We start from the raw sequence: 27805 nt of genomic DNA, 5'->3' as shown, positions 1-27805 counted from the left end.
CCACGAAACATATCCAACAGTAGCACACTAAACCAATATGCAAAGCTTTTTTCAGATATAGTATATTCAAGAATTTGAACTGACAAAGTATTGCCGGGCAAAAAAATAATCCAAAAAATGACTGGCCAGTAGAATGGCTTTCAGCTGCCGCCACACTACCCTGTTGCTCTTCTCTACCGTATGTGTGACCTATAGCAGATTTGCTCATTTTAAAGTTGTGACACTTGTATCTTAAGCGACTATAAATCAAGTTTAGAATTCCTTACCTGTTACATGGGTGCCTTAAGGATGACAAATCCAACTACTCGCAAGTGATCACAGAAACGTGCTCTGTTAGAGCAAAAGAAGTATGTGCTGTGCTCCTTTGTACTCCATTATGATTGACAGTACACATAAACATGAGCATATTTTAAATCATGCAATTGTCATTCATTATCTGCCATATATAATCTTGTCAAAAGCCATTTATAATTACGAAGCCACTAAATGATCCAATTTAGTCACTGATTTGTTTATTTATTTATATAGTATTTACAAACCACACAATTGCAATCATGTTGTGACCACACTCATGTGATGATTGACGGATGTCAGATCAAATGAAACAAACATGTAGATGTAACAACAACAAAGTAATCCTCAGGGTTTTGAGTGTTCTGCTAATCAGATGTGTGTGTTTACATCTTGTCTAAGTTCTAACTTTAAAAACAAAAAGCTGTCACCTGCTTCTTGTCTTGTTTTCCAGTCCAGTCTTCACAATCTACAGAACTGTTTTCATCCTCAGATCTTAAACTTCTCCCTAAATGGTACAAATGATAATCCAGAAACATATCCCTACTCTTTCACACGAAATAGATGGGGAGTTTTCATGAATTTTTTGTGGGTTCAACAGAAAACAGCCAACAACACTGACCTTTGACCTTTGTGTTTGTCTTTACTTAAGGTGACCCACCATCTGCGGAGGTGGAAATCAGAGTGTTCAGGCTCTGCATAGCTGTCTCACCTCCCCCGTATCGGCCCAGTACGACAGATGGGTCATCCGACAAGGTCATCCACTACTGAAGCCAGTCACCCTGACCAACCTAAAGGAGAAAGTCATGTAGGTTGTCAGTGACCACTGTGTAGTAGCCTATATGGGAGTATATATCTAGTGTTCTTGAAATTGTCCTTTGTTTAGCGACCACTCCTCATTCTCTGTTCATACGCATGTACGGTGTTTTGGTATGTATCAGCCACTGTTTATATCCAAAAAAACACAAATAAACCAAGCATTTACATTGTAAATTGAGGCTGTTGAAAACTCAGATTATATGCATGTCTGGGGAGAGGTATTCCATGTTGTTCAGTAATGTTTAGATCTTGACATTCTGTCGGAGGACACGTGTGCTATGCTGTCGTGAATCGTATATTTTGCCAGCAATTTGGATCATAATGTGTTGATCTAATGCGACTGCCTGTGCAGAAAAAAAAGAAGTCTGCTTCAAAGCGTAGTGCAGCACTTCCCCCTCAGTATTTCACATTCAATCTTGTCATTGTGCCTGCAGTTGCCTTGCATACGCTGTGCTCGACTCTCATTCTTCTGGAAAATTCCACTTGAAGTGTTAAAGTTCTGACAAAATTGCACGTTTCCATCCTTCGACCAAACAACTGAAGTGACATAGCTTTTGCAAACCACCAGCACGCCTCGCCACCAATGCCAACATCTTTACATCTGGAGAGAGCATTGTTTCTCTCAACGATTAACCTTGGATTTCATGGACGGTCTAAATGTTTGCAAGGACGATGAGAGTGGAGGCGAGGACCACCATTTTGTCCTTCTCCATTTTAGTCAGAGACAGATGGAGACATGGAGAAATAGAGAATGCACTTTGTGTATTCTGAGATGAAACTGTATACTGATGTGTGGGCAACATCACAAAACAAAATATGACAATCGCATTGAAATCTCTGGACCGATGGGATTTATATTAGTCTGTAAACATGCAGTAGCTCAGGGTACAGTCTTCAGAAAGAGGGTTGAATATTTGTTTTTAGTTTACAATATGTTCATGAAATGATGTCTACAGTAGAGAATTAAAATATATCTGAGACTGAATGTGCTTAAATTGGGTCACTTTTTTATGCCATCTGAGCATATGTTGGTGGTTCTAACTGCTACTGAAAATCAATGCAAAACTCAATGCATAACAAATTCTCTACTCAATCCATCACAAAAAAAAAACAATACACAGTCATCTAATATATATATATATATATATATTCATAAATATGTGTATGGAGATACATTTGTACTATTTATGACGGATGAATGGGCTCTGGTATTTTACCAAAAAAAGAATGCATGAGAAAGTTTAACATTGGGCATTACAGAACAATGTATGCAGGGAGTTGTTTAAGAAACAATTTCCATTTTAGCATTATACCATTTTTAAAACTATGTTGTGCTGTTGTGAGATATCCATGTATAGGCTAGACATGCCTTTGTAAGACATGTGACAAAGCTCCTTGTACATTTTTAATGATAGCCCACAACCATGGATCACCTTCTTCAGCATCACCATCTTAAATTAAATGTGAGGACACACCCTTTTATCTTTGGAACTATCAATTAATTAAAGAACTTTGCATCAACCCAACTCCCAACAACGACCTAATTAAAGCCTAATTAACCGTGATGTCCGAAACAAAGGGAGAGGTTTGGTATTGATCATTTGGGTCTAATCTCTATAAACTTGTATTAACAACCTCACATGGCACGGCCTTCATTAAGGGTGAAGACAGTCACTGAGTTGTTTAAAGATGCTATTCTGTTATTATTGAACCTAATTAGGATAGCTAGAAAATGTTGGACTGCAAATATGGTCAACCACCACGTGTGACGTCCGCGGAGTCACAGAGACCATAGTCCTGGCTACTATAGGCTATAAGTAGTAGGTTACCATAATAATAACAACAACAACAACAACAGTAGTAGTAGTAATAATAATAATAATAATAATGACAATAATACTATTGTATATTTTAATTGATATTAGTAGCATAACCTATGTTTTCAATATAAAGTCAACTCATAAAACCGTGGCTACTTTAGTGAAGTAAGTGCACTCAATGATAGAACGCATAACAGTCGCAAAGTCGATCATTTAAAGTGACAAATGGATACAATGACACTAACACAAATTGTTTTCAAGCAAACAGGAGTTCGAAACTAAAGCACTTGAACAGCGGGGAGGTATTGCGGAGCAGGACCCCCTTGTTTGCGCCAGTCCCGCTTCCCCGTTGAGCGCCTAACGGAGGACGAGTGACGTAAGTAACATCAAGAGCGACAGGCAGATGGAGGGGAGATGCCGGGATGGATAGATAGACAGATGTTGGGGCGGAACTTGGAAATATTTCCCCATTATTAGCTTCATCCGACAACCAGTCAGCATTAATGATCAGTGTAATAGCGACTGGCAATTCCTCAAGGATGCTCTCGCCCAGAGGAGGTAAGGTTACTTTTAGGGACACAGTAGAGCGGCTTTCTTTAAAGTTTCTGTTGCTAAATACTCCATCGCCCATTGTGCAGCATTTAAAAAGCATAGTCAAGTTGTTTTAGAATCATTTTAAGCAACATCACTGTGAAGCGAAACAAGTTTATGATCAACACTTACCAAAGATTTGCACGAGATGCATCCCATGAACATTTTGGACTGAATCGGTATTTGTTGGCGATTTGGGCTGACTCAAGACAAACCCGGAGTGTTGGCTGCCGAAGAGAAAAAGAACCTCTTTTTAAAATCCGTTAGGTGGGGTGTTGTGGGGTGGGGGCGGTGGACACAACGATGCTATTCTCGTCCGATGAGAGATTCTGCAATGCCTTTTCTCCATTAGATATTTAAACCCACACCCACTCACTTGTAAACCCAGAGAGCGAGATCTGGACAGCATGCCCACAACGTACGTTATTCAGGGGTTAATGAAGTTCAGGTTCAAGCCGAATGCTGTACGCATATGGATAGATACCCTAGCATATTCACTGTCCATAAATACAATGTGTTCACGTGCTTTTTGGCTTTCATTGAACTTGTGTTGTAGTAGTCCAAATCAGCGAATCTACATGCGAAGGGTTGGTATTTGATAAGCAATGCGCTTGAAAGGACAGGCTTGCTTTGGCCACAGTGGACTTGATTTAACCAGTCCCTCCTCTTCCCGTGTGAAATGCTACTTCCTACTAAGGTGAAACGAATCAATCTGAAACTTGTAACAACCTTTTCGGGGTCAGAGTATGCAAAATGTTACAAATGGTTAAGTTGGCATAATTGCCGCTCCATGGCGCGTAAAGTATTTAGCCGATGCGATCTCGTTGTGAGCATTTCAGATATTGACAGTGTTTCATACACTCACAATAAAATATGGGTAAACGTGATATTACCAAGATGACCAATGAAGAAAATTTTCTATTCCATAGTAATATTACGCAAATCGAGATGGCTGCCTAATTGCCAGTTACCTTTAGGATAAGTAGCCTTTTTGTTACCGAACAGCAAACAGTAGCACACAATTCATTCAACAAATATGACATGAGATCATCCCGTTTAACAATAGTTTTCCTTTAAACATTTCAACCAACACCAATACGATCATTAATTGGGCACATAACCCTATGGGATACCAAAGACATGAAGAGCCAACTTCAAACGCTTGCTTTTCTGGGGGGCGTTCTGCCTACAGTAGAACGCATTGAGTGAGGGAAGGAACAAGAATGCTGAACAAGATTGACAGGTGGGCTTCTACTGTCAGAGTGACGCTCCTGAAGGGGTGGAGTGAGAAAAAGTGAGGCAGGGAAGCAACTCGATGTGTCTGTCTATCAGTTGAGACGGTCTGAAATGCCCTTACCATATCCAGAATAAGCGACACATATTCCAACGAAAAGAAGCGGTCTCGCGTTTCTCCCTGGAGTTTTCTGAAAAAGAGTGATAAGTTGATGTACATTCTTCCGGAGCGTTGCCGATTTGGGCTTTGTTTTCCCCCTTCCATGCTACGGCAGCCAACGTTAAGCGCCCTCATCGAGTCTACATGGGAGTAAGGGTGAATAATTTTGATTTTTCGGACGGGAGAGCAAATGTGGGAACAGAGCTTGTGTTTCGGTCGCGGAAGGAAATAGACATCTAAAATATTCTGATCGTAATGCATTTCGAATTGCTTGGCTAAGTGCTTGAATGACACTAACCATCTAATGCCTATCTTTTTTTCCCATTTTGACTATATTTCAGAGCCCGGACCACAGAGGAGCTGTTGGCAAGGAAATACATTTCAGCGAGGTTTCACACACTGTGGAAGTTGATATTATTGCTATTTTCTCGGTGGTTTCACTTTTGAGGAAAATCTGTTCCAACCTGTTTCCGTCGAACCGGGATACTGCTGATGGACGCGGGAGAGAAACCGTTTGTGACTGACTGTGCCGTAGTCCACATCGTTAGACCGATATTTAAACGGAGAGTACCGCTTATCACCATGCAGTGACATACCGAATCTGTACACATCAAATGAAAGACCTACTGTGGAGAATACGGTCGTTTTTTTACCGTTTAGATGTTGCCAACACATAGGTTGAACTTTTTAGATTACGTTTGACAAGACAAAAACAAGTTTGACCAAAAACAATCGAGAAGTTGAAGACAAGAAGAAAATACAACGTATGGTGTGTCTGAACGCAACTGCTACAGTGGTTTCATCTGTGTCTATCTCCAATAATTCGCTTCTGCATGAAAAGTCAAGCGGAAAGTCCTGACCAGAAGCATGCCACGGAGAAAACAGCAAGCGCCACGGCGGTCTTCAGGTAGGCTAAACCAATCCTATACACTGTTGAAATAGTGTCAGTCAGGTTGTCCATCAGTGATAACATCTAAGTTCTTTTTTTAACCTGAAAACGAAATAAAGAGGTGATAGGATATGAACATTTAGTCCAAAAGTTTTTAAGGGGCGCTTGACCGTAAATCCCACTTGCATAGCTGCTCGTCAGTGAAGTGTTGCAGGTGCTACAGGGAAAAAGCCCTCTGGTTTGCAGTTGCTTATTAAACACTATTAGTTTAGTCTTTCACTCAGATAACAGGATAGAACACACTGTAGCCTATGATGAACCTTGTCCTAACATACAGACAGTTTTAAAAGAATAATGACAATAATGGTGCAATGAACTTTTATTGACAAAGTCGATTTCAAACGGTATAGCCTTTGTCCCTTGGCCTTTTACTTGAAGCTGACTTATAGCTTGTTATATGATTTAGATATATTGATTAATTCTTTATAAACATGACCAAATAACTCACCATGGAAACACGCATGCGCCTGAAAGCCTTTACCTCTCTAAATGCACACTTGTCCCGGTCGAAAAGAGGGAGACCATGCATGGAAAGGCCATTTCAAGTAGGGAAATACTTCCCCCTTCAGTCTCCAGGGGGAGGAGGGCGATCATGGCTGCTGGGGTGTGACGATATCACAGAAGTAACACCCAGTAGTTGGCCGACAGAAGATGTCCCCCGTCGCCAAACATGCTCACACCGCGTCTCTGCATCTCCCCATGTCTATCTAAGCTTTCTAGTTAGCAATTATCTCTCGCCGTAGTGATGGACAGATAACAACACGTTTCATACGGAAGGCCTCTCTAGATTTTGAATCCTTTACGCAATCCACAATATTTTGGCGTATCTACTTTGTACTGGTAGTGTGGTAAGATAACATCAAGTGAGATGAGCCATCGCCGTGATAATGTGTTCCCTGTAATTTGATGCAGCAAAAACCATGACAAACGCAACCATATAGAAAAAATATATATTACCACACCATTATCACAACCTCTCATTTATTTACAATAGAGAATACTATTTAAGCGTATGTCCAAGTGGCATGCTCTCCATAGCTGAAGGAAACTTAGTAAACATATAGACATGGTGAGTTTGTTTGTCAGCTGTGATAGAGAGGAACCAAAGGGTTAGGGATGAACAAGAGGAGATACATATTTTCCTTGAAATGGCTTTACAATTAACATGGATAACATGCATTGGTACTGATGTAAGGATATAATATTATTAGCTGTAATTGTCAATCACAAGTTGTTGGTTACAATTTTCTATTCTCAGTGTATTCTGTCAGAACATGATACTAGGCTACTGTAGGTACACTGGTACACTGGTGCATCCTGTCTCTTAAGTATGCAACTTAAATGTCAAAAAGATATGTATTACAATTTCATTGCATGGTAGAGACTCGAGACAACCATGATTTTTTTGTTGTTTTAGTTTTTTTGTTTTTTTTCCGGCAGAAACACACAGACACACACACACACTCTCTCTCTCTCTCTCTCTCTCTCTCTCTCTCTCTCTCTCTCTCTCTCTCACACACACACACACACACACACACATGCACATACACACACATGATGGCCTTCATAACAGAGGTTCTCTACAAGCTATTCATAGTATTTTCTTAAAAGCATTTGAGTCACCGCTCAGATCTTCACACAAGGGTAAAACTTGAGACATTCAAACAGAGGGGGAGGAAAATGCGATGTCCAGAAGACGTTATTTTCTTACTCAGGCATGATGGACTCAATATTAGAAGGGTCGTTAAGACAGAAGAACAAGACCAGCCTTTTCTGAGAAGTGCAAGGCTTCTTAATTATCAGGAGGAAAAGGTAAGGTTGCTCACGGCAGCTTCATCAGATGGGGGTCCCTAATTATCTCTGGAGCTGATGGATTTGTGACAGCCCCTAACGATTAATGCTGACAAATTCTGCAAGGTGTCAAGTCCACAGCTGCCTTGATGTAATCAACCCAGTATTATACAGTCCCTGTTGCCCGTAGTGCTGCATTAACTCAATTTTCCAGCCCAGGTGACAAATGGACTTTGCTACCTGACTAATCATGTCACTGGACTGCGCCTGCTTAATGACCTCCGTAATTCTGCCTCTTAACTGCACCAGCAAGCTTAGGAGGAAAACCGAGAAAGGGCAAAACAGAAAGCGTGTGTCTTCTGGCATCCTTTTCGCGTTTGGCGATATGGGCAGTAGTTCGTTTTTCTTCTAAAAGCAATATACTGTATGTGCTCACTTCTAACCATGTGCTGTAGTGTTAGTCATAGGATAAGGTCAGTCAGTACCTTCCTGTTTAATCTAGGGCATATGTATCTATAGCACAGTTCATATGGGTATATTTTATTCATAGAGACCATTTCAAACACAAGCACAGAAATACATGGTAGCCTACCAGTAAGAAGGGGGAACATTTTGCATTGCAGAAAGAGCGGAAAACCCTCCCATCAGTGTATGCATGTTTTTTTTTTTTTTTTTTTAATTGCTTTAGCTTAAAAATGTTGTTACTGCATTTATGACAAAGTAAAGGCAGATTAGTGGAGGCTGCCCTAATGTGTTGTGTGTTTTTCCCTTTAGGAGGGATAGTCGTGGTTTCGTTTCGTATCGTACTTATTGAAACAGCCCCCCTCTTACAGTATTCGTAGTAGAGTCCTCCTCGGGGTGTCTGTTGACCCCAGTGAGATCTGTTCAGGAAATAAAGCAATATGCCCTCCAGTAGCTCCTATCAGATCACCGTCAGAATTCACCTCCTTTGTGTCCTCTTTTTTTTCCCCTACAAAGTGACTGATCTATGACTCGTCTTAGCAAGAGGTAAAGATCTAAAAGAAATTTATGTTAGGATTAGCGAGTGTTAGACTGTGATAGTGAGCTGCGTATAACAAACGGGCTTTAGTCAGTTCTCAGCACAGCTGGGAGTTCATAATTTATAAATACACCGCAAGTTTTCTGTCATGGCCAACTCCTGTTCAGAGAGATCAGAGTCTTCCCTGTAGGGGTAGGCAAATGAGCCTCTTTTAATGGCTGGGAATTCTTGTGTAGAGTAGATAGATACACTTGACTCCCTTTAACTGTCGATGCTAAATGTGTGTCATTAGAGTTCTTTGGTACGGCAGTTTGGCTAAGTTTATTGAATGTTGATTGTAATTGAACAGTGAAAGTGCACTGTCAGAAAGCCCTAAAAATGATTCAGACAGCTCATAATTGTATGCATTTTTTTTAAAAAAAGTAGAACATCAGTTTTCCTCTCTAAACTTTGTAGTTGATGAAGATGATATTGTACACAGCAAATTGGGCCTACTCATGGGAAGTTGGACTGAGGATATCATGTAGGTCTAACAGGAAATCACACTATCAAAGGAGTCAGGTGTGTGCAGTTAGATCAAAGTTTCATGTCTCAGCTGTTTTTTTCCCAGAGTGAGTCAGGGAGGGAGAGAGAGAGAGAAAAAAAATCCAGTGCAAGAGAAAGAAGAAAAGGCTGGAGTCATGACTTAGCCACGGGAGGTTGGAAGCATGAGGTACTTGAGGAGGTCAAACCAGACCCATGGGAACCACTGTCTGAACTCTCTCTCTCTCTCTCTCTCTCTCTCTCTCTCTCTCTCTCTCTCTCTCTCTTCTTAAACCCATCTCCCATTTCCAGCTTTTCTCCTTCTCTCTAATTTAATATCTGAAGGAAAAAGTCCTTTTTTTCCTAGATGTTTTCTGATTTCATTTCATAGTTTCGGTTGCACTCACCCACGCTAGTTACCACACACATTAAGTTTTGTACAACCGTAATGTGCCCTAGAGTTCATCTGTAACTGTAGACAGCTGGATTCTGGCGTGTGGGCGTTGGAAGGTCGACCGTTTGCTCTTGTCAAGAAAGGATGAAACGAATGGTGTCCGTTATAACCTTGTCAGCTTCTTCACAGTGTTATATTAGCAAGAGTTTTTTAGGGCACGTACGCTCATGGTCTGTAAAAAAAAAGTCTTTGAATGACACACTGTTGACTCAACTTACCACACTCACTGTGTCATCCCGGGTCTTTAACCTTTCAGTTTACGGTTAATCTGTGTGGTTTTGCTGATCCTTTGATGCCATCGAGTGAACAAAAGGGGGGAGAAAAAATGCTCGGGCATGTGGGAGTAGTGTGTCCAGAGACTTTGTGTGACTCCTCCCTACAAACCCCTTGTGCTGTACGTGCTTCCTGTTGTCCAACGGCCTGCCCATATGTCTGACACTAATGTAAAATAAGATGGCATATGAAACGCCTGGCATGGCTTTTGCCGTATGATTATTGGATTTCTTTAAACTAAGCCCTCAGCACAATCTGAGCGTCTGAGAAAGAAAGAGACAGACAAAGAAAGGAAGAATGCAAAAGAGGGAGAGAGAGAGAGGGGGGGGAGAGAGAGAGAGAGGCAGTAAAGGGGAAAAAAGAAAAGCACTGCTCAGGAAAGGTATTAGATCTGACAGATGAACAGGACTAGGGAGAAATTCTCCTGCAGCAGCTGCGACTGCACCCATTATCCTGACAGGTGTCAATTAAGAATTACTGCCTGCCCGAGTCATTTTTCCGGCCCAGCTGTCTGCGTGAGAAAGAAATAACACTTTACCCTTGTCACTTTGTTAGTTCTTAGCCATAGCCTCCGAAAATGAGGCGCTAGGCGGGCTAATCGATACCCAGTGTATTAGCAATTATTTTGTACATTGATTTATGAGCGAGAACAACTCCTACTGTGCTGTTATTAGGCGTTGATTAGATCTCCCTTACCCCACCCCCGTTGCCAGGTGGATATATGTTTCCTCTGAGGCCCGGGGTCCAGAACAATCTTCCAGCAGACTCTTAGCCGGGCCCTATTGGCCCCTTCATCACCAGGGTGCTCTTAAGGTGACAGGATCCTCTTAGGCTCCCTTGCCATTTCCCCCACGGCCCCCCAACAGGGCCATGAAATACAGCCCCATCTCTGGCAGACCCTGAATGGATGCTGATAGGGTTGTTGGTGTCAGAGCCTCGTAAAAAGAGGGGAAATATTAGTGAGGCTCCATGGCGCATGTCGATCGGATGTGGTCCCCTTTGGTCCCCCTACGCGAGGCCTCCGGCATGGACGCGAGAGCCGTATCATCTCGGCCCCGGTGCTTTCATAGCGCAGCTATGTGCGTGATGGATCATTCCCAGAAATAGCCCCTGGGTTTGTTTCATTATGGATTATTAGCTTTCCCTTTTAGGTTTTGAAATATGTTTTCATGTCGACACCAGCGCCGAGAAAGAAAGACCTGTCTGTGCCATATCCCCGGACAATGGATGACATGATCTGCTGCAGAGTTATCTACAAGCCGGAATCAGTTTTTTGTCACGTTGTAATCACGACTTGTTAAATATCACCTCAAACCACAGGACACAAGTGTAGGTGGATAAAGATAACACTGAGAGATTGGACACTCATAACACAAACAGCCTTGCCAGTCCCCCTACGAAAGACTTTATGAGGCATTTTGCAGCACATTTTAAAAGGCACGCTCAAAGACCTGCAATTCTTTTTTTTTTGTCTCCCAGTGACACTTTCAAGGCTCATTTTTCTCTCTCCCACCACGGATCGAGTCATTTGCCAGCAGTTTTGGTATAAATCCAAAAACACTTAAGCATTGCATTTGCAGTTCATCATTCTCTGAGCCAAATAAAATAGTGTTTTTTTAACCCTTATCTTGGAAATAAGAGGTCATTTTTATTATCTTGATTGATAAAAACCACCCTCTACAGAAAGAGGGGTGCAGCCATAGAGCAACCATACTTTTTATCCACCCAGAAAATGTGTCTGTTTAACTGATAACAGGGGTTTGAAATGGAGTTCACATGTTATAGTTTACATGAAGAGGGATTTATATGGTAGTCAATGTCCACCCGTTCTTGAGGTGGACACTGGGCAACATGTTTTAGAGGCTCTCAACATTTCTTATTCATCCCTTATATCTCTCCATTATCAGCAGATCTAGGGCTGAATTAGTGTTTCTGTAATGGATGCTAAATTGATCTTGAGTCATTTATTTCCTATTTCCCAAACAAATATAACTCAATATCACTTTTTTATCAACTTGCATGCAGATCACCATTAGCTTAACCTTTACCTTGACTGATTTTGACCAAGTGTTTTCAGATTTCGATGAAAAACAATACTTGGCTAATTTGTACTGTATCCTCGTTGTGGTGTGCTAACACTGGTGCTCAGAAACCACTCTCCTCTCTCAGCCACACCAGATGCCAGTGTGTAGGACGCCAGTAAACTTTACAGTAGAACCTCAGCCGTACTATATGTAATCTGATTAACATCTCAGGTGTCCTCATCAGGTGTTCGGCCATTTCCATGGGGACAGAGTTTATGTTTTGCAAACAGCATTGGCCCTGCTATTCTCAAAGGCCAGCGAGGCCTGCCTCCTGTTTGAGCCGTCAGGGTGAAAAAGTTCAACAAGCACTTGCAAATTGCAGAGACTTATTGTGTGGTGTCTCTGTTCTTCAATAGGGAGCACTTCTGCTGATCCAACGCGCTCTCTCTATAATGAGAGTGTTGCATTCTTGTGTAATTGCATTATGTAATAATAGTAGATGTATGAAAAGGAAACAGAGTCAATGCACACTTTCATCTAATATAGGAATGGTGCTCAGCATCACTTTTCACTTTGAGACTCTCATTAAAACCTGAGAATTTTCCAGGTCAGTATGAACCATGTAATAGCAAAGCAGGTTACACATCTATAATTGTTATAGATGCATATCGGACATAGACATAATGACTGCTGACATGGCTTAAGAAGAGACAAACACGATGAGTTATCCAAGGAACTCTGTCATCAGTGTTTGTTGTCAATATGTATAAAGCAAATTACAGTACTACTGTAATAGGAAGGGTATATTCGGAATATCAACATGCATGAAGCTTAAATCATGGTCTGAGGAAGTATCTCTTCAGACACTGAAGTCCTTCCTAACATTGCCTTGATTTTCTCCCACTGACCTTTACAGTAAAACTGTACAGTTTCATCTCTTGACCTTTGCAGAAAGGCCCCTTTCTCTATTGTGTTCAAATCAGACAGTCATTGCGGTTGACTCCGACATCCCAAAATGGCTGGTACAGGTTTAGGCAAGGTGAACATATTGCGACCCATCCACCAGACTTAGCAGGAATTTGCAGGGATATGGCACAATCACATTCAAATGCCAAATGCCACATGTCTTTAGTGGTGCCAAAGCTCATTCTGAGACTGCCACCGGGCAGACAGTGTCCATCGTCCGGCTAAGCTTCAACTTCTTACTCTGTCTGAGATAACCATGGGGTGCCTCTCGACCCCATCCTGTGCTACTCACAACACACACACACACACGCACATACACACACACACACACACAAACAAACAGACCCCTGTACTCCCATATCCGTCTAGGCTTAAGTCTGACAGGACTGATGGTGTCTGTGTGGTGAGGTTTTAGTACACTGAAACTTAACCAGGCATATTTACTTAGACACTGCCCAAGACAGCTGTTGAAACACTCTGAGCTGTTGAGAACTCTGGAGTTCTCTGACAATTTGGTAAGGCAGAATGGAGATAACCTAACTGTGTAACAGTTCAATATTTACTTTTGGATAAGATTCTCAATATTGTTAAGACTTAATTTGGTCTTGCTGTACTGTGTCTGGTCTGTCATGTTCTGTGTTATTGCTTGTACAGTGTGTCTGCCTAGTTCCCGGCAAAGGTAAATGGAGAAAAAAAAAGAGTAAAGTCAATGATTTGCCTAGCATGATGAGTTTTCAGAAATACCCCACATGTTACATTTTCAACATTATTGCAGTAAAACCCCACAGCATTTTCAAATGTATGGACTTTTTCATCCGTGCCCTTTGAATCATAGTGCCATTTGGTTCCTATAGTGTATTTGACCCGTGACTGTTGGTGTGCTTTGGGGAGATAGCATGCCTTCAACATGGCCTCATGTTCCATGGAAATTGGTTATGGCAGTGCAATATAGACCTGCTCACAGCCATCTCCCCTGCAGATCCCCATGACTGCCTTTACTGACTGGGCCATGTAAATCTGCAGGGGCTGGTGCTTTGGTATCCGAGTGTGTCAAGTACCATCAGTCAGTTACAAAAATTACCAGGTTGTGCAATCCTGTGGTTGTATAAGGGGAGGGGAGGGGGGTAGAATAAATAATTGCAAGGTAATACTATATTGCCTTTTCAATTTAGGAACCTAGAGATAGCAGTTATTGTGAAATTATGTGCTGAGCTAGGTAGTAACTGTATGCTGTGTTACACAGATTTGCTAATCTAGTCCTTACAGAAAATGTTTCAGTCAACCAAAGAAAGCATTTGATATTGATGAACATGTCTGGATGTTTCCTGTTTTTCTTCATTGACAAAGTATAGAAAGCAGACTACATGATTGTGATCTAGCAACCGTTGCTGTAACACCAGTTCCTTGGAACATTTATTTTCCATTTTCTGTGTCTCATGCTAGTTTTGATAACATCAGCATATGACAAAAGTAGGCAGAGAAATGGACTGTGTGTTGTCCACCTCTTCTCTGTGACTTTCTCACCCACACACCCACATTGCCTCATTACTATCCGCCCTGTGTGTGTGGACCGCCGGCCATGGGCATTTGGCAAACATCAGCCGGAGAGGGTCGGAGTAGTCGGGGAGGTCCAACAGACTATGAGGCTGCGGCTGCCCTCAGCCCTGCTGCGTTAGCATTGGTTGGCGAATATAATGAAGCCTGTCTCTCTCTCTCTCTCTCTCTCTCTCTCTCTCCCTCTCTCTCTCTCTCTCTCTCTCTCTCTCTCTCTCTCTCTCTCTCTCTCTGCGGTCCTCCTCTTGCACAGACGGAGCCTGGAAAGGAGAGGTCAACCGCGTCTGTCTCTCATCACTCACTTGTTAATCATTTCAGTGTTTTTTTCTCCCTCTCTTTCTCTCTCTCCCTCTCTCTCTCTCTCTCTCGCACAGTTCTTTCTGCGCTGTTATTTATGTTTTTTTTCTTTCCATGGGTGGATCGGGGAGCAGAGTGTGAATGGAGTGGGGTCGTAAGCAGGCCATGACCCCCAGGTGCCAAGTCTTTCTCCACCTCCACCTCCGCCTCCCCATTTTTTTTTCTCTCTTCTCTTTTTTTCTCTCTTTTCCTCTCCTCCAGCAGTGGAGATGACTGACTGCTGCTCTGTGTCGCATTTTTTTCTCAGTCGTTTTTTTTTTTTTCATTCGCTCACTCGTTTCTCCTCCTCGCTCTCGCTCTCTCTCTCTCTCTCTCTCTCTCTCTCTCTCCTTGTCTGGCAGTGATCTGTATCTCCTGGGTGTTGCAGATGTTTTATTTTCTTTTTTGGGGGGAGACGGGCCTTGCAGATTTACAACGCGCCTTGCTGTTGCCATTGAAAATGTTGCTCTGCTGTTGCTATCACTCAGGTATGTCTCAGTGGGTTTCAGCAACAGCTTTTGCACTCCGGCTTAACTTTAACAAGCCAATTGAATGTTTACGTGCAGTGTCATGTTCATAGGTGTGTGGATCTTATGCACATATATATGTGAAAAGTGGCGAGACACGTACACGTATGTATGTGGGGCTGCATCGAGTTGGGACGGTGCCACAATCTTGGTGCTGACAGCTCCCATAAGCCTGTCTAGTCCATGACTGCTGTGTCCTGGTAAACGTCAAACACGGTAGGAAAAGGGTTGAAATAAAAGCTCCGGCTCTTTCTCTCTTTCTCTCTTCCCCCCGTCCTATCCCATCCCACCCACCCCATCGCCCTCCCCTCTTCCTCTCCTCCTTTTCCTCCACGATCCGGTTCTCCTCCCATACCCAAATTTGGGTCACAGCTGTAAAGGCAATGAAAGTGATTTATCCCTTCTTCTGTGTTTGTGCCTCTGATGGATGTTGTGTGTTCCTTCGAGCACAGGCCTGCATCAAGCGACCGCCTCTAATCTGTCTCGCTGATGTAGTGCTGAGTGGTTCAACGTTGGCCCTTGTCACTTAGCTCCTCACAGAAAACTATTGACACCCCTTTGTAAAAATTAAAATTCAACGCCCACCCTCTCGCCCAAAAAAAAAAAAAAAAAACCCATACTGACAGGTAAAGACCCATCAGAGCTCGGAGATCAAATCCTTTTTGTCTTGCCTCATGTGAGCGTCCCTGTCTTTCTTTTGTTTTGAGTTTTTTTTTTTTAATGATATACAGAACTAGGCATAGACGACGCGTTTGTGGGGAGGAAAATGGTTAATCTGTTTTCAAAAGAAAGACAGGGCGAAGCAAAAAAGAGAGACAGAGAGAGAAAGAAAAGACAAAAAAAGAACAGCATATGCCTTCATGGAGGGAGAGAGAGAGAGAGGAGAGAGAGAGAAAAAAAACCTAAAGCCGTTATATAAAGGGCATGGTCTCGGTCCATGCCAAAAAGTGCCTGATTTCCTTTTTCAGAGCGGTCATACATCACAGGGGCCTCCCTGCTGCAGCGGAGGGAGCTGACAGAATGACACGTGTCATTTATCAAAAGGGGCCAGGCCTTGGGAACCACACATGACAAAGCCTGGGAGAGTTCATTCCGCCTGTAAGCAAGCGCGGAGGCACTCACACTCACTCACACACACACACACGCGCACATATACACACACACACGCACACACACACACACAGTGTCATAGTCACAGACAGACCCACAAATACACACACTCGTTGAACATAAACATACAGATGCACTCACTGAGGCATGCACATATGCTGGCTTTAAATACACACACACACACACACACATGGTCCCTCCCACTGATTCTTATGTCTATTGCCAAAGAACAGGTCTGTGATATGTCTGTTCAGCAAACAGACACACACGTACACACTTTGTCTGTCTCTCTCTCCCTCTGTTTGACTGTCAGAGGTGCTCATCCCTGCATTGAATCCTTATAATAGCAAGTTCACTCTAACAGTTTAGCCGTGTTAAACACGGTTGCAAGTGACTGGACCAAATGGAATGCTGAGATACTGAGGGAGTGATTCTTTAAATGTCTGCGATCTAATTCTTCCTAAACAGACGTTTATACAGCTATTAACTGCTGGAGACTGGAACAGTGATTGGTGTGGATGAGCTGGTGTGCTTAAACCCTGTGAGAGAGAAAGTATGAACGAGACGAATGCTGTTTTTGATCTGTTCAAGGACCCATTAAATCTAGCCTGCGCACCATCCTCCCATGTTCTTCATCAGCATCCATCGTCTTCTCGCCTGACTCACCTGTTATTCACTTCACCTGAGATAAACAGGCATGAACTGCCGAATCATTTGTCTGCATCAAATCACTGGAAATGATCAGCGGTCTTACTAAAGCATATCAGTGCCAAGCTAGAGTCAGTGGCGCTCTCACTGCTACTGATAACGTATATGCTCTAGAGCTTGCTAAATTGGGATGCACAAAAATCTTCATTGTCTGGATTTTTTCCCTTATTTTATCATTTATAGTGCTCTTTCTCTCTCTCTCTCTCCTTCCTCTCTTTCTCTCTCTCCCTCCCTCTCGGCTTCCCCTGCCCAACCGATTGATTCACATTAACTTATTCCTCTGCCAGACACGGGTGGGCAGACAGCAGCATCACCACCCACTCCAACAACCCCCCAGGCTCACCCTCACCTCAACCTCTACCACCCCCCCCCCTTTCACACTCGTGAGGTCGAGCCAGACAGTCCCACTTGCCCCTCCTTTTAGCAGGCGAGGCAACCCCTCCCCACCTTCCTTCCACTCCTCTCTCCCCAATCAACATTATTGAAGATGGATGTGTCTTTAAAGCAGAGATTGATTGTGGATATCAGAGTTATGGTGCCATTCATCATGTCTGGGGGATTATTCAGGCTAGGGGGATTGAGCAAGGTGTGAGGTGTCAGCAGCCTGCTTTTTTTGTTGAAGGGCAATTTGAAGGCGACGGAAACTTAAAATAGGCCAGGATACGGAGCGAGCGGCAGGGCCGGGAAGTGGAGGAAGACTGGTGGAAATGTTTTTGCTTTGGAAGTAGATATGTGAGGCCTTTTTTTCCCCCTCGTTTGCCCTTGGCACCTTTTGTTGAACAGGAGAGCAGGGGGGCTGCCTGCTGTCTTTTCCGTCCATCTTTCTGTCGTTTGTGCTTAACTGGCTTCTAATCTGCCTGTTGTTTGTCTGCGTCTTGGTCTGCCATCTGTAGACTTGTCTGTCTAGCTGTCTTGACTGTCTCTCCGCCTGTCTTGCTGCCGTGTCTGGTTTTCCTCTTTCTCTCTTTCTCTCTCGCTCTCTCTGACTTTGCTCCCTGTCTTCCACCAAGCAGTAACGGTTTTAGCGAGGAAGCACATCAACCTGTCCACAGCAGAGCACCCCAAGCCCGAGAAACTTATTTTTCCTCTCTCTCTCTCTCTCTCTCTCTCTCTCTCTCTCTCCCCTGCCTCCTAAAATGTTGTTATTGATTGGTTCTGGCATGCCCTCCCATTTCGAGATGGGCCTCGATGATGTAGTGCCTCGACGGGACCCTCCACAAAACCCCGGTTCCCTTGTCAGCTCCTCTCTCTATTGGCCTCTATGACCCCCCCACTCCCCACTCCCTCCTCCAGCCCCCAAACTGCCCTCTCTTTCCCTGGACTAGTGCTCCTTCTAAGGTTTCAGAATCTTGGCTTTTTTTCCAGGCTGTTGTTTTTTGTTTTTTTTTGTGGATGGCCCTCTGGATCTTTCCATCACTCAGCTTAAGTTTTCAGACTGTAAGGATATGGCTTAAAGTAGCCTCGCTTTGCTTGTGCTGTTGATAAAATATGAGAGCTTTAATTTATTGGAGGGAGGTTTTTGAAATTGTAAGTAAGAAGGGTTTTCGTCAAAAAGTAAAAATGTGTTTAGACTTACAAGAGTCATATAATTCCGAAGGCATGACAGATATACTACGTATTTCTGTTAAATTGGGACATCTTGCGTTTTAAGGCTCTTACAGATGTCAGAACACACCTTAAACAAAGACCCGTGATTCATAGAATGCTAGATGTGTTTTTGACAAGAAAATGTCTTTATTTCTTTTGGATTCTTGTGTGTTGGGTAGGACAAACCTCTCAGGTACTAAAAACATCTTGATTTGGGATTTATGCATTCACCATGAAACTCAATATGTGTCGAACAGAATGCATCATTGACTCATTGATGAATCACCTTTTTAAGAACCTTTTTTTTCTTTTTAGGCCATGACAGTTACTCTTAGAAAGTTCATTTCGTGCTATTTAATTCTTAGTCAGTGCATTAGTTGACCTAAACGACTATCTTATGTAGAATGCGTTTTAAAAGCATGAAAATATATAGTCCTAGTAAGTGTCTGCTTACACCGGGTTTGTGTTACTACCACACAACTCTTTAGAAACTCTTCTGCTGCCTCCATGTCAAAGAATGCCTTGTGTGTCCTCCTCCTTCAAAAAACTCTGTTGGGTTTTTGGGAGCAGCTTGTCATGGGATTGTTTCAGGTTATTTATGGCGGGGCCGTTATTTTTCTGCCCAGCGTGAAGGAACTCTGCGGAGGCTTCCTTCACAGTCGCCGAGGACGGCCTGACACCCAGCAGTAACTGTCAAGGTCTTGGGGTGCTGTTAACTTCTTTACTTTCAGATGACCTTTGGTGAGCTACTCTCCCTCTTTAGATGCCCTGAATGCCTCTTTCCCTCAGGCATGTAGCTGCTGTCAGTGTTCAGAGATAATTAATGAAAGGGCTACATTAAACATCTAGCTATAAACACGTTTTTTTTTTTTTATTATTATTATTATTATTATTTAATTTAAGTGGTTCGTCACCATGTGGTGAGTTAGTGAGTTAGCTATGTTTACTGTGATTCGTAAGAGATTTGTACAAAGATCACCTTTGCAGAGGAATTTATTATATGTATGGAGTTCGGTACTTATGTGGAGGGATGTTTTAGAGCGTGTGTCCCTGCATGTATCCGTGTGTTTTTCTGTGGAGCTACAAGCTGACGGCCCTGTGAGCTGCAGCGAGTGCTGCCGGTTGGGTGCAGAGGAGGGCTGATTGATGGGTATTGTGCAACCAGACTCAGCTAGACAGAACTGGTGAGGTCGTGGCCTGAGAGGGGAGTTTCTTTGTGTCCTCCTGCCCTCTCTCTCTTCCCCTCTCTCTTCCTCTCTTTCTCTCCTCTCTCTCTCTCTCTCTCTGTCTCTCTCTCTCTCTCTCTCTCTCACACACACACACATTCTCTCTCTCTCACCACTGGCCTCTCACAACAGACACACACTGTTTAAATCATTTTTCAGCCACAGTCCTGTTTTTCTGCTGATCATCTTCCTTTAAAGACCCACCTCTGTTGTTTCTGTGGGGTTTGGTTGTGCACTGTCCACTTGGGTCCCTCCTCTGCAGTCCTTGGCTCGATTGTGTGCTAGCTTTTTTTTCATATTATTTTCCAGAAAAAAAGGGAAACAAAGCTGTTTTGTATGATATAATAGCATCTATCTATTTAAAAATCTACATTTAGAACAATGTAATGACAACTTGTTTTACTGTATTATAGCCATATCACAGCATTATTAGACAAGACATTGAAATCAAAATCAAACTTTAAAGTAAAAAAAAAAACATAACATTCTGAAGAAAAACAAAATCTTCCACTGTGAATCACTTCTAGCCTAACAAGTTGGATCTATAAAGATCATTTTTCAGAAGTGATCACATTCTTTTTCTCTTCCTCTCCTCTGCCCCGGTGCAAACGGGCGTTAGAGAGGGTGCTGAGCTACTCTGGAGCCAAACTGATTTTTTTTTTGTGTGTGTGTTGTTTTGCTTTGCTTTGCTTTTCTTCCCCTCCTCTCATCTCGCCTTCAGTGTGAGGGTGATTTATTGTAATTATCCATCGTCAGGGTCATCTATCAACTTGTTGTTGCTAGGCGATGGGAGCAGCTGCTGTTTGAGTGTGTGTGTGTGTGTGTGTGTGTGTTCCTGCCTGTGTGTGCATGTTTTCTGGATGACAGTATCGCAAAGGCGCAGGACACAGGTAATGTCTCTGGTGAAGAGCTCTCTTTCGTGCTTATCTTTACGTCAGTAAAAGAACTCAACCCCTATACCTACATACAACAACACACACACGCTCACACACATACACACACACACACGCTCACACACACACACAATAAAAACATGGTTGGTGTGTTTGTCTGTCAGGACGGTGCTTTGGCTTGTTTTTGCTACACTGTGCAGCTTCACAGCATGGTCATGGGACACTGACCACACAGTAAGCACTAACAGCCTGCTGTTAGTATCTGACTAGAGATATTTTTTTTGCTCTGGCTAATGTGTTCCTTTGGAACTGTAAAAAGGTCCTTAAAAACTGCAAGATAAGCCATGCATTTCCTGGTTTGTAAAAAAAAAAAGAAAGAAAGAAAGAAAGAAAGCGAGGGAAGGAAAAAGGGAGCAAAGGAGAAAGAGAAGATTTCCTCGTTGCGGTGTGGATGGGGTTGGGCTCTCGTGCTTATGATATAATGACCATTGTCTCATGGGCTAGCAGCCCCCACCCTGACAGTTAGCGAAAGGTGATTTATTGACTGTGCCGGTCGCCATGGCGGCACATAGCTGGCTCTTGGACAAACACTGAAGAAGACGGAAGGGGAGAAAAGTGAGAGGAAAGGAGAGACAGAAAAAATAAGGTGGAATGAAAAGAGTTTTGCCGAGCTGAGAGGATAAACAAGGTAAATGTTTCAACGGAATAGAAAAGACTGCAAAAGAGAAAGATGTTGTTAAAATGAAACAATTATTTAGTGCACAACATTTTCTTGTGTGTGTGTGTGTGTGTGTTTGGCCACATACATGGGCACATACATTCAACCCTCATCATTGGAAAGATAAAAGGCTTGGTTTGATCTCTCGGCCATTCTTTATTTCTAAGCTGAAGGTGCAAAGACAATCTCATTTCCCACTCTCTCAGCGCTCACTGCTGTCTCTGAGGTGTTTTGTGAAAACCATATTAGGTGCCTGGTCACTTGAAATTAATGGAATTTGACAGGCTTGTGGAGTTGGGTCTGGTTCCATATACCCTCAAACCGGGGTGCATTTCTTGAAAGCGTTGTTAAGCTACTGCCATAGAAAAAGAGTGAATGCCTCTATCATTGTACTATGGGTGTTACAAGAAACTCATCCCTGATTATGATAGCTGCCCCTTTTTTGGACTGGCATATCTTTGGTCCACCTTTCACATCACCTCATCCAAAAGTGAAACAGTGCAGCAATGTGGCCATGTGTCCTAAGGAATTCTAAACACATAGAAAGGTCAGAATGGGTCATATTTATTCAATTGCATAGTGATATAACACAGTGTATGTGTGTGTGTGTGTGTGTGTGTGTGTGTGTGTGTGTGTGTGTGTGTGACTTTGTCACCCACCAGACCTTTAAAAATGTGTGTTCTCCAAGCAGGTGCACCACTTAAACAAAGAGTCAGATATGAATGACTGGTTCCGGAGGGGTAATCCATCACTTTAACTACGATGGTCACAGGATCAGTGAGTGAAACCTCCCCAGAATGTCTCTCAGGAGAAAGTGAGAGAAGCCCGGGCCTCCGGGAAGCAATGTACCGTTCGAGGAGAAGTTAGTCTAATTTACATTCGACCAAAACACAGGCTTGTAGCTCCTCCGCTACGCTGGCACAACATAAAAACAATGAGCCACCCTATTATGCTGTGCTTGTATCCTCAGGCCCTTTTGTGTGTTTCTTATCGAAAAGCCTGGCCTGCACTTTGCATCGCGCGCTCTCCAAAACAGGGTCTCGCTGTGTGTTATGTGTCTGAATGAGGGAAAGAGAAAAATGAATTGCATCGATTGTTTGCAAACGCAATCAATTGATCCCTGTGCCAGATTTTTGGGAGCTACACGGTGGTTTATTTCACGGAGCCGCAACCCCTATGTGTGAATTCATTTATTTAATCTATCTCTCCCGATGAAAGCAAATGTCAGGGCAGCATAAGCTATGATCGCCTTATGTAGTGTTTTCTAAATGTAATTTAACTGGCTCACTAAATAAAATTGCACACTGTAGGCTATAAACAGAACACAAATCTGCCTGCGGTATAAAACAGAAAGAACAGAGAGAAAGCAAACAACAGGGGGCTTAGTATACTGGTGTGACTGTGTGACAAATGTGTATGTTAAGTCTCTGATGTAGTTTCCTTACTACTCTGGGTGTGCACAGGGCCAGCATGTGAAGGTCAAGGGTTTGATTTCCACAGGGACCAGAGTACATACACTGAAGTATGTATGCAGTCACTGCACTGTAAATCACTTAGGGAATATCTACAAAGTGACTCAAATGTAAATCATGATTAATTGATTCGGCTTGAAGGGTTGGCTCGCAAAGCAAGTCATTATTTAATGCTTTTACCACCAGACTCAGTCAAAGATGCTTTAAATCTGTTGATAAATGCAATTGATTTGCACAGGGCATCCGTTACAGGTGACACTAATACACTCGGGTGAAATGGTTAATGATATGCCCCGACATTACATCCTATGTATTTACTATGTTGAATATGGTGATGCCGGATTGACTTCGATACCTTCCAACCATAGGTTTTTATTTTTGAAACGAGGTTTACAAACAACTGTTGTGTTTTAGGCACTTACAGTTTTCCCTAAAAATAGATTCTGGAAAAAAAAGACAATATTGCATTGTATTGAGTTTGCATCACAAACTCCTTTATAAAGATGCATATCCTGTTGCCATGTTATTGCTAATACATACCCCTACACTCCACGCCAATATAGAAACTGTCATTTTTTAACAAAGGTTTTGAAAATAGCTCCTAACTCCTAAACTCCAGCGGAGTTAATCCTGTGAGGGAGCCGAGAGTCAGGGTCATTGGTCAACAGCTTGCCCGCTACTGGGAGCAACGTGTCATCACACCGCGCGGCTTTGTCTGACTCGGCGGTGTTCTCAGCGGTGTCGGGAGAGGCCCAGACAGGCTCAGATCACCCCCCCAGAGCTCGGCCATCGCGGGCAGTTTGAACTTACAGGTTGTCAGTGGTGTCACCTGGTGTGTAGTCAGAGTCTGGAAGACAAAACATAAGATGACAGGTTCTGAAGCGAGCCCCATTTGAGATACGGACGCTTGTGGCACTCAGGGGTTGCTGGTCCAACACGCGCCCTGTCCCTCTGTGTGTAAGTGTGTGTGTGTGCACGTCTGTGAGTATTTCTGTCAGTGTGTGTGTGTGTGTGTTTGCATGTGTCTCATATTGTTAGAAAGTTTCAGACATTTCACCCCAAACTCATCCATTGTACTTTTCATTGAAAGAGACGAACACAAAATGAGTTTGGTGCAGTGATGATGATATTTAACATCATTAGGCTACCACTTAATGAATCAAGTCTCAGTCAGTTAGTGTGGTGTTCTGTAGTCTGCTATCTTACTTTGCTATCATCCTCACACATTTGACAGCAAGGTTTGATCCAGAGTTCAGTCACAACATTTGTGTTTTGTAACAGCATGACATTTAAAAAAAAAAAACATTTTTAATACTGTTAGCAGATTTCAAAATATTGGGCATATATACTGTATACCTTTGTGTCTGGTTAATATTATGTACACACTTATGCATTTAAAAATTGATAATCAGTTCACAGTCGTCATAATTTACTGAATGGGAAAGTAATGCGAGTAAGCTAATTACATATAAGCTCACTTTTCCAAATGAAATCACAGCTTCTACAACACCATTATTATCCAAAATCAGCACGATTAATCAGTGACCCTCCACAAACATTAAGTCAGTAACCAGTCCCAGTTTAACCCCCTCCAGGCTAGAATCCTCAGACCGGTTGGCATGGCATCTCTCTCCTCATCCCCCCCCCCTCTCCTCCTCCCATCGTCCTTCTCCTCATAGTCATCTCACTCTTAATAATCAGCTGAGGTCATTCATTATTCAACAATCTCAGTGATATAAGCATTTCCGAGTCGCATGTGATGATAGCTGAAGGGTGCTTTGCGCTGTTTGGGATGCTAATGTCTCACGGAGGTCTGGTGTCCGCTTCCTAATGCCAACCCCCCCCTCACGCAACAACCCCCCCCCCCTTATGTGGCTGGTTGAATGCGGATGTGCTGGTGGTGGCGGAGGGGTGACAAGCTTTGCCTCACTCTCTGGGTGATGCTGTCACCTCTCCTTTGCGGTCGGCTCGCCATTGTTTGAAGCTAATGCAAAACGCACTGTCTATATGACCCATTTTACCCAGTCCATTAGCATAATTTGCCTGTCGCGTGGCCACCAAGTTAATGTACTTGCAAATGACAGGGAAAGTGTATTAGACGACCTTAGGGTTTTTTAAAAATTAAATGACAAAATAGGCCACGCTTTGCATAAGTGCAACCCTCTGTCTCTCTCTCGTGTCTCTCTCTGTGTGTGTGAGTGTGTGTGTGTGTGTGTGTGTGTGTGTGTGTATTGTCAGTGAAAGGATGCCATGGCTGTTATAATTGGTCTTTATTTATGTATACAGTCTTACATTTGGGTGAAAAATTTGACATAGTTACTGTACGAATGTAGTGTCCTGAATATGGCTGAAATTGTTCTCAAGCTTTATTCACCATGCAAATTAATGAGAAATTCTCTTGTTATTTTTGATCGGTCATTAATTATAATAGGTGACAATGATTGGCCATTGATACTGTAGGAAGGCTCCTCTATGGAGGTGTTTTTTAAATGATTGAGTTGCCACCTATGACGAGGTATTATTTAGTAAAATATGTTTATTTATATTAACTGTATTTATTTTTTTGTTCAAAGACATTGTCACTTAAAGACACTAATCCGTTTGGCTTAACTTAAGCAATGCCTTTTGTGAAAGAAAAGGAAAGAGACATAAACCAGACAAAGAGAAGAAAAAAAGAATTCAAGCAAGCACACAATTTTGGGTGGAAATAAGGTTTGGCCTGATAAACGTCCTCTTTTTGAAGCCAAGGAGACAGAGACAGAGCCTCTCCCCCAGTGCTGCGTTGCCAGATCCCTCAGTTAATTGAGCGCTGAATGGGACAGAGAGGGAGGAGCTCAATTAAGCATAAGCCCTATTTAAGGTTTCAGGATGCAGGGGGAAATGTGAACTGGCAAATTTCAGGCATCTATAGGGGATATTTATGATTAAATAAATATTCATGAATTGTAATTTGGAAGTGCCAAAGCTGAAAAGACAACTAGTATTGTTTTAGTTTTCTTTTAGTATTAGCTCATGATTAGCCTATTGCACACCTGAAGCTACAAAGCAAGTATTTGAATAAGTAAGTAAAATAAAACTATTGAAGTCGAAGAGTGTGTCAGCTATCTATGCAAGTAGAGATCTATTTGGTTTCCGGTGACAGTGCAGGTGACAGCCATTTGACTTGTCCTGTGTGTTTGGATTTCCCTGTCAGACCCTGATCTCAGTCATGTCAGATTTCAAACTGCGCACAGCCTGACAAAGCACAGAATTGATACAGGAAGTGGAGAGCAATTTGTCATCTTCTGAGTCACTGGAAAATGAAGGGGTTTTCAATGGCTTTGTTTGCGTTGGCATCTTTTCTTCTCTTCTTTTTGTTATGTGTGAACTAGTGGCAGCTTATTGTGTAATATCAGAATTTTTTTTAATGGCAGCTGATTTTGTAATACCATGTTTGTTCGGGGAAACATGCGGTGTAGTCCCAGATAACCACTCGGAAATTGAAGTAGAAGTGCATCCTTAGTATATCATTAAAATTCTGCGGAAACTTAAATACCGATAAGCATAAATACAGATCTACCCATGGCCATGACGCACTGTGGGCGACCGTTTTTTACCCAGACACACAACAATCATTCTTTTGCATGCTCACAGCCATTTTGTCTGTATGGATGTCTGGCTGTGGCGTGTACCGCGGACGCTCCTGCATATGGCGCAGGCATGTTGTGTGTGCTGGGTGTGCCACAGCGGCCTTCCATGGGAGCTGCTTCAAGCCTGCTGCCTTTGGGTTTTCTGGAGCAGACAGGAGTACCACACAGTGATTCTGCCGGGGCCCTGGAGGTATCTCGCCATCTGGCCCATTATTCCAGGAGGGAAAGAAAGAGAGTCGGGGGTGGGGGCGTTGTAGCGGGAGATGGAGGGGGGGTGGTGCAGGGGGTAGCCGGGTACAGTTTTACAAGCCTGGTTAAGGAGGCAAAGCAGATATTAATTTAGCACACCCTCTTGACGGCATCCACGCTAACACAAATCACTGTCTGCGGATAACGAGCGGTGGGCCGGGCACATGTAAAGCAGCCGGCCCGGACATCAAAGGAGCCTTTTGTTTAGTCTGTAATAAAGTTAGATGCGTCTCGGAGCCAGAGCGGTTCAACAGCAACGGAACGGAGGCGAAGAAAGAGTCCCCTCAGTAGAGTGATTAAAAACAAAAGAGCCTACTCAAAGACGAAAAAACAAAAACACAAGAAAAAAGACAAACAGTAGAGGCTCTCTCTCTCTCTCTCTCTCTCTCTCTCTCTGTCTTTTTACTTTGTACTGGGGTGTGTAACCAGAGGGGATGAAGTGAACCAGACTCTCACAGAGCAGGGAGATGGCTTTTAGTTTAAAAGTCTAATCATGAGGCGCTAAACAGATATTTACAGTTATTCAATCATTGGCACCTGAGCAGCTGATTTCTGTGTCGGAGTCCTGTGAAGAGGTGCATTGCTATGGCGTGCTAAGGCACACTCATGTTTTTTAAAGGGGGGGGGGGGGGGGGGGGCGGGGGTGTTTGTCTCTGCCGGGGCCTTGTCTCAGGCTGCGCTCCTCAGACTGTGAAGGCAGACAGTTAATGCAGCTGCCTGGAAGCCATCAGGGCAGACAACATCGCAACCAAAACTCCACATTAGCCAGTCAGAGCGGAGGAGAACAGACACACACACACACACTCACAGTCAGTCAGACACACACACACACACACGCACACACACACACACGCTCAGAAACATTCTCACACAGACATGCACCTCCTCTGACACACACACGCA

General features: G+C 43.0%; 1 protein-coding gene and 1 long non-coding RNA gene across 3 annotated transcripts in view; one reads left to right on the top strand and one right to left on the bottom strand.

Moving 5' to 3' along the window:
* Positions 1-567: 567 nt before the first annotated feature.
* LOC134072216 (uncharacterized) lies at positions 568-3730 on the bottom strand. Its single transcript, XR_009937139.1, has 3 exons — positions 3654-3730; positions 914-1082; positions 568-799 (listed from the first exon to the last, which is right to left on the bottom strand). It is a non-coding gene; the product is annotated as an uncharacterized LOC134072216 (long non-coding RNA).
* A 1213-nt stretch (positions 3731-4943) lies between these two features.
* The window catches only part of tshz1 (teashirt zinc finger homeobox 1), a 33439-nt gene continuing 10577 nt past the window's right edge, over positions 4944-27805 (top strand). The window contains exons 1-2 of one of the 2 annotated variants that reach the window (XM_062529977.1): positions 4944-5070; positions 5256-5821. In XM_062529977.1, the coding sequence (XP_062385961.1) occupies positions 5782-5821 (40 nt within the window). In that variant the 5' untranslated portion in view covers positions 4944-5070; positions 5256-5781. Of the gene's footprint in view, positions 5071-5255; positions 5822-21296; positions 21523-27805 lie in introns of those variants that run through there. The other variant, XM_062529978.1, reaches the window with a different exon arrangement.

The sequence above is a fragment of the Sardina pilchardus genome, chromosome 24 (assembly GCF_963854185.1).
Source record: "Sardina pilchardus chromosome 24, fSarPil1.1, whole genome shotgun sequence".
NCBI classification, from domain to species: Eukaryota; Metazoa; Chordata; class Actinopteri; order Clupeiformes; family Clupeidae; genus Sardina; species Sardina pilchardus.
This window is presented reverse-complemented; position numbering and strand designations above follow the sequence as displayed.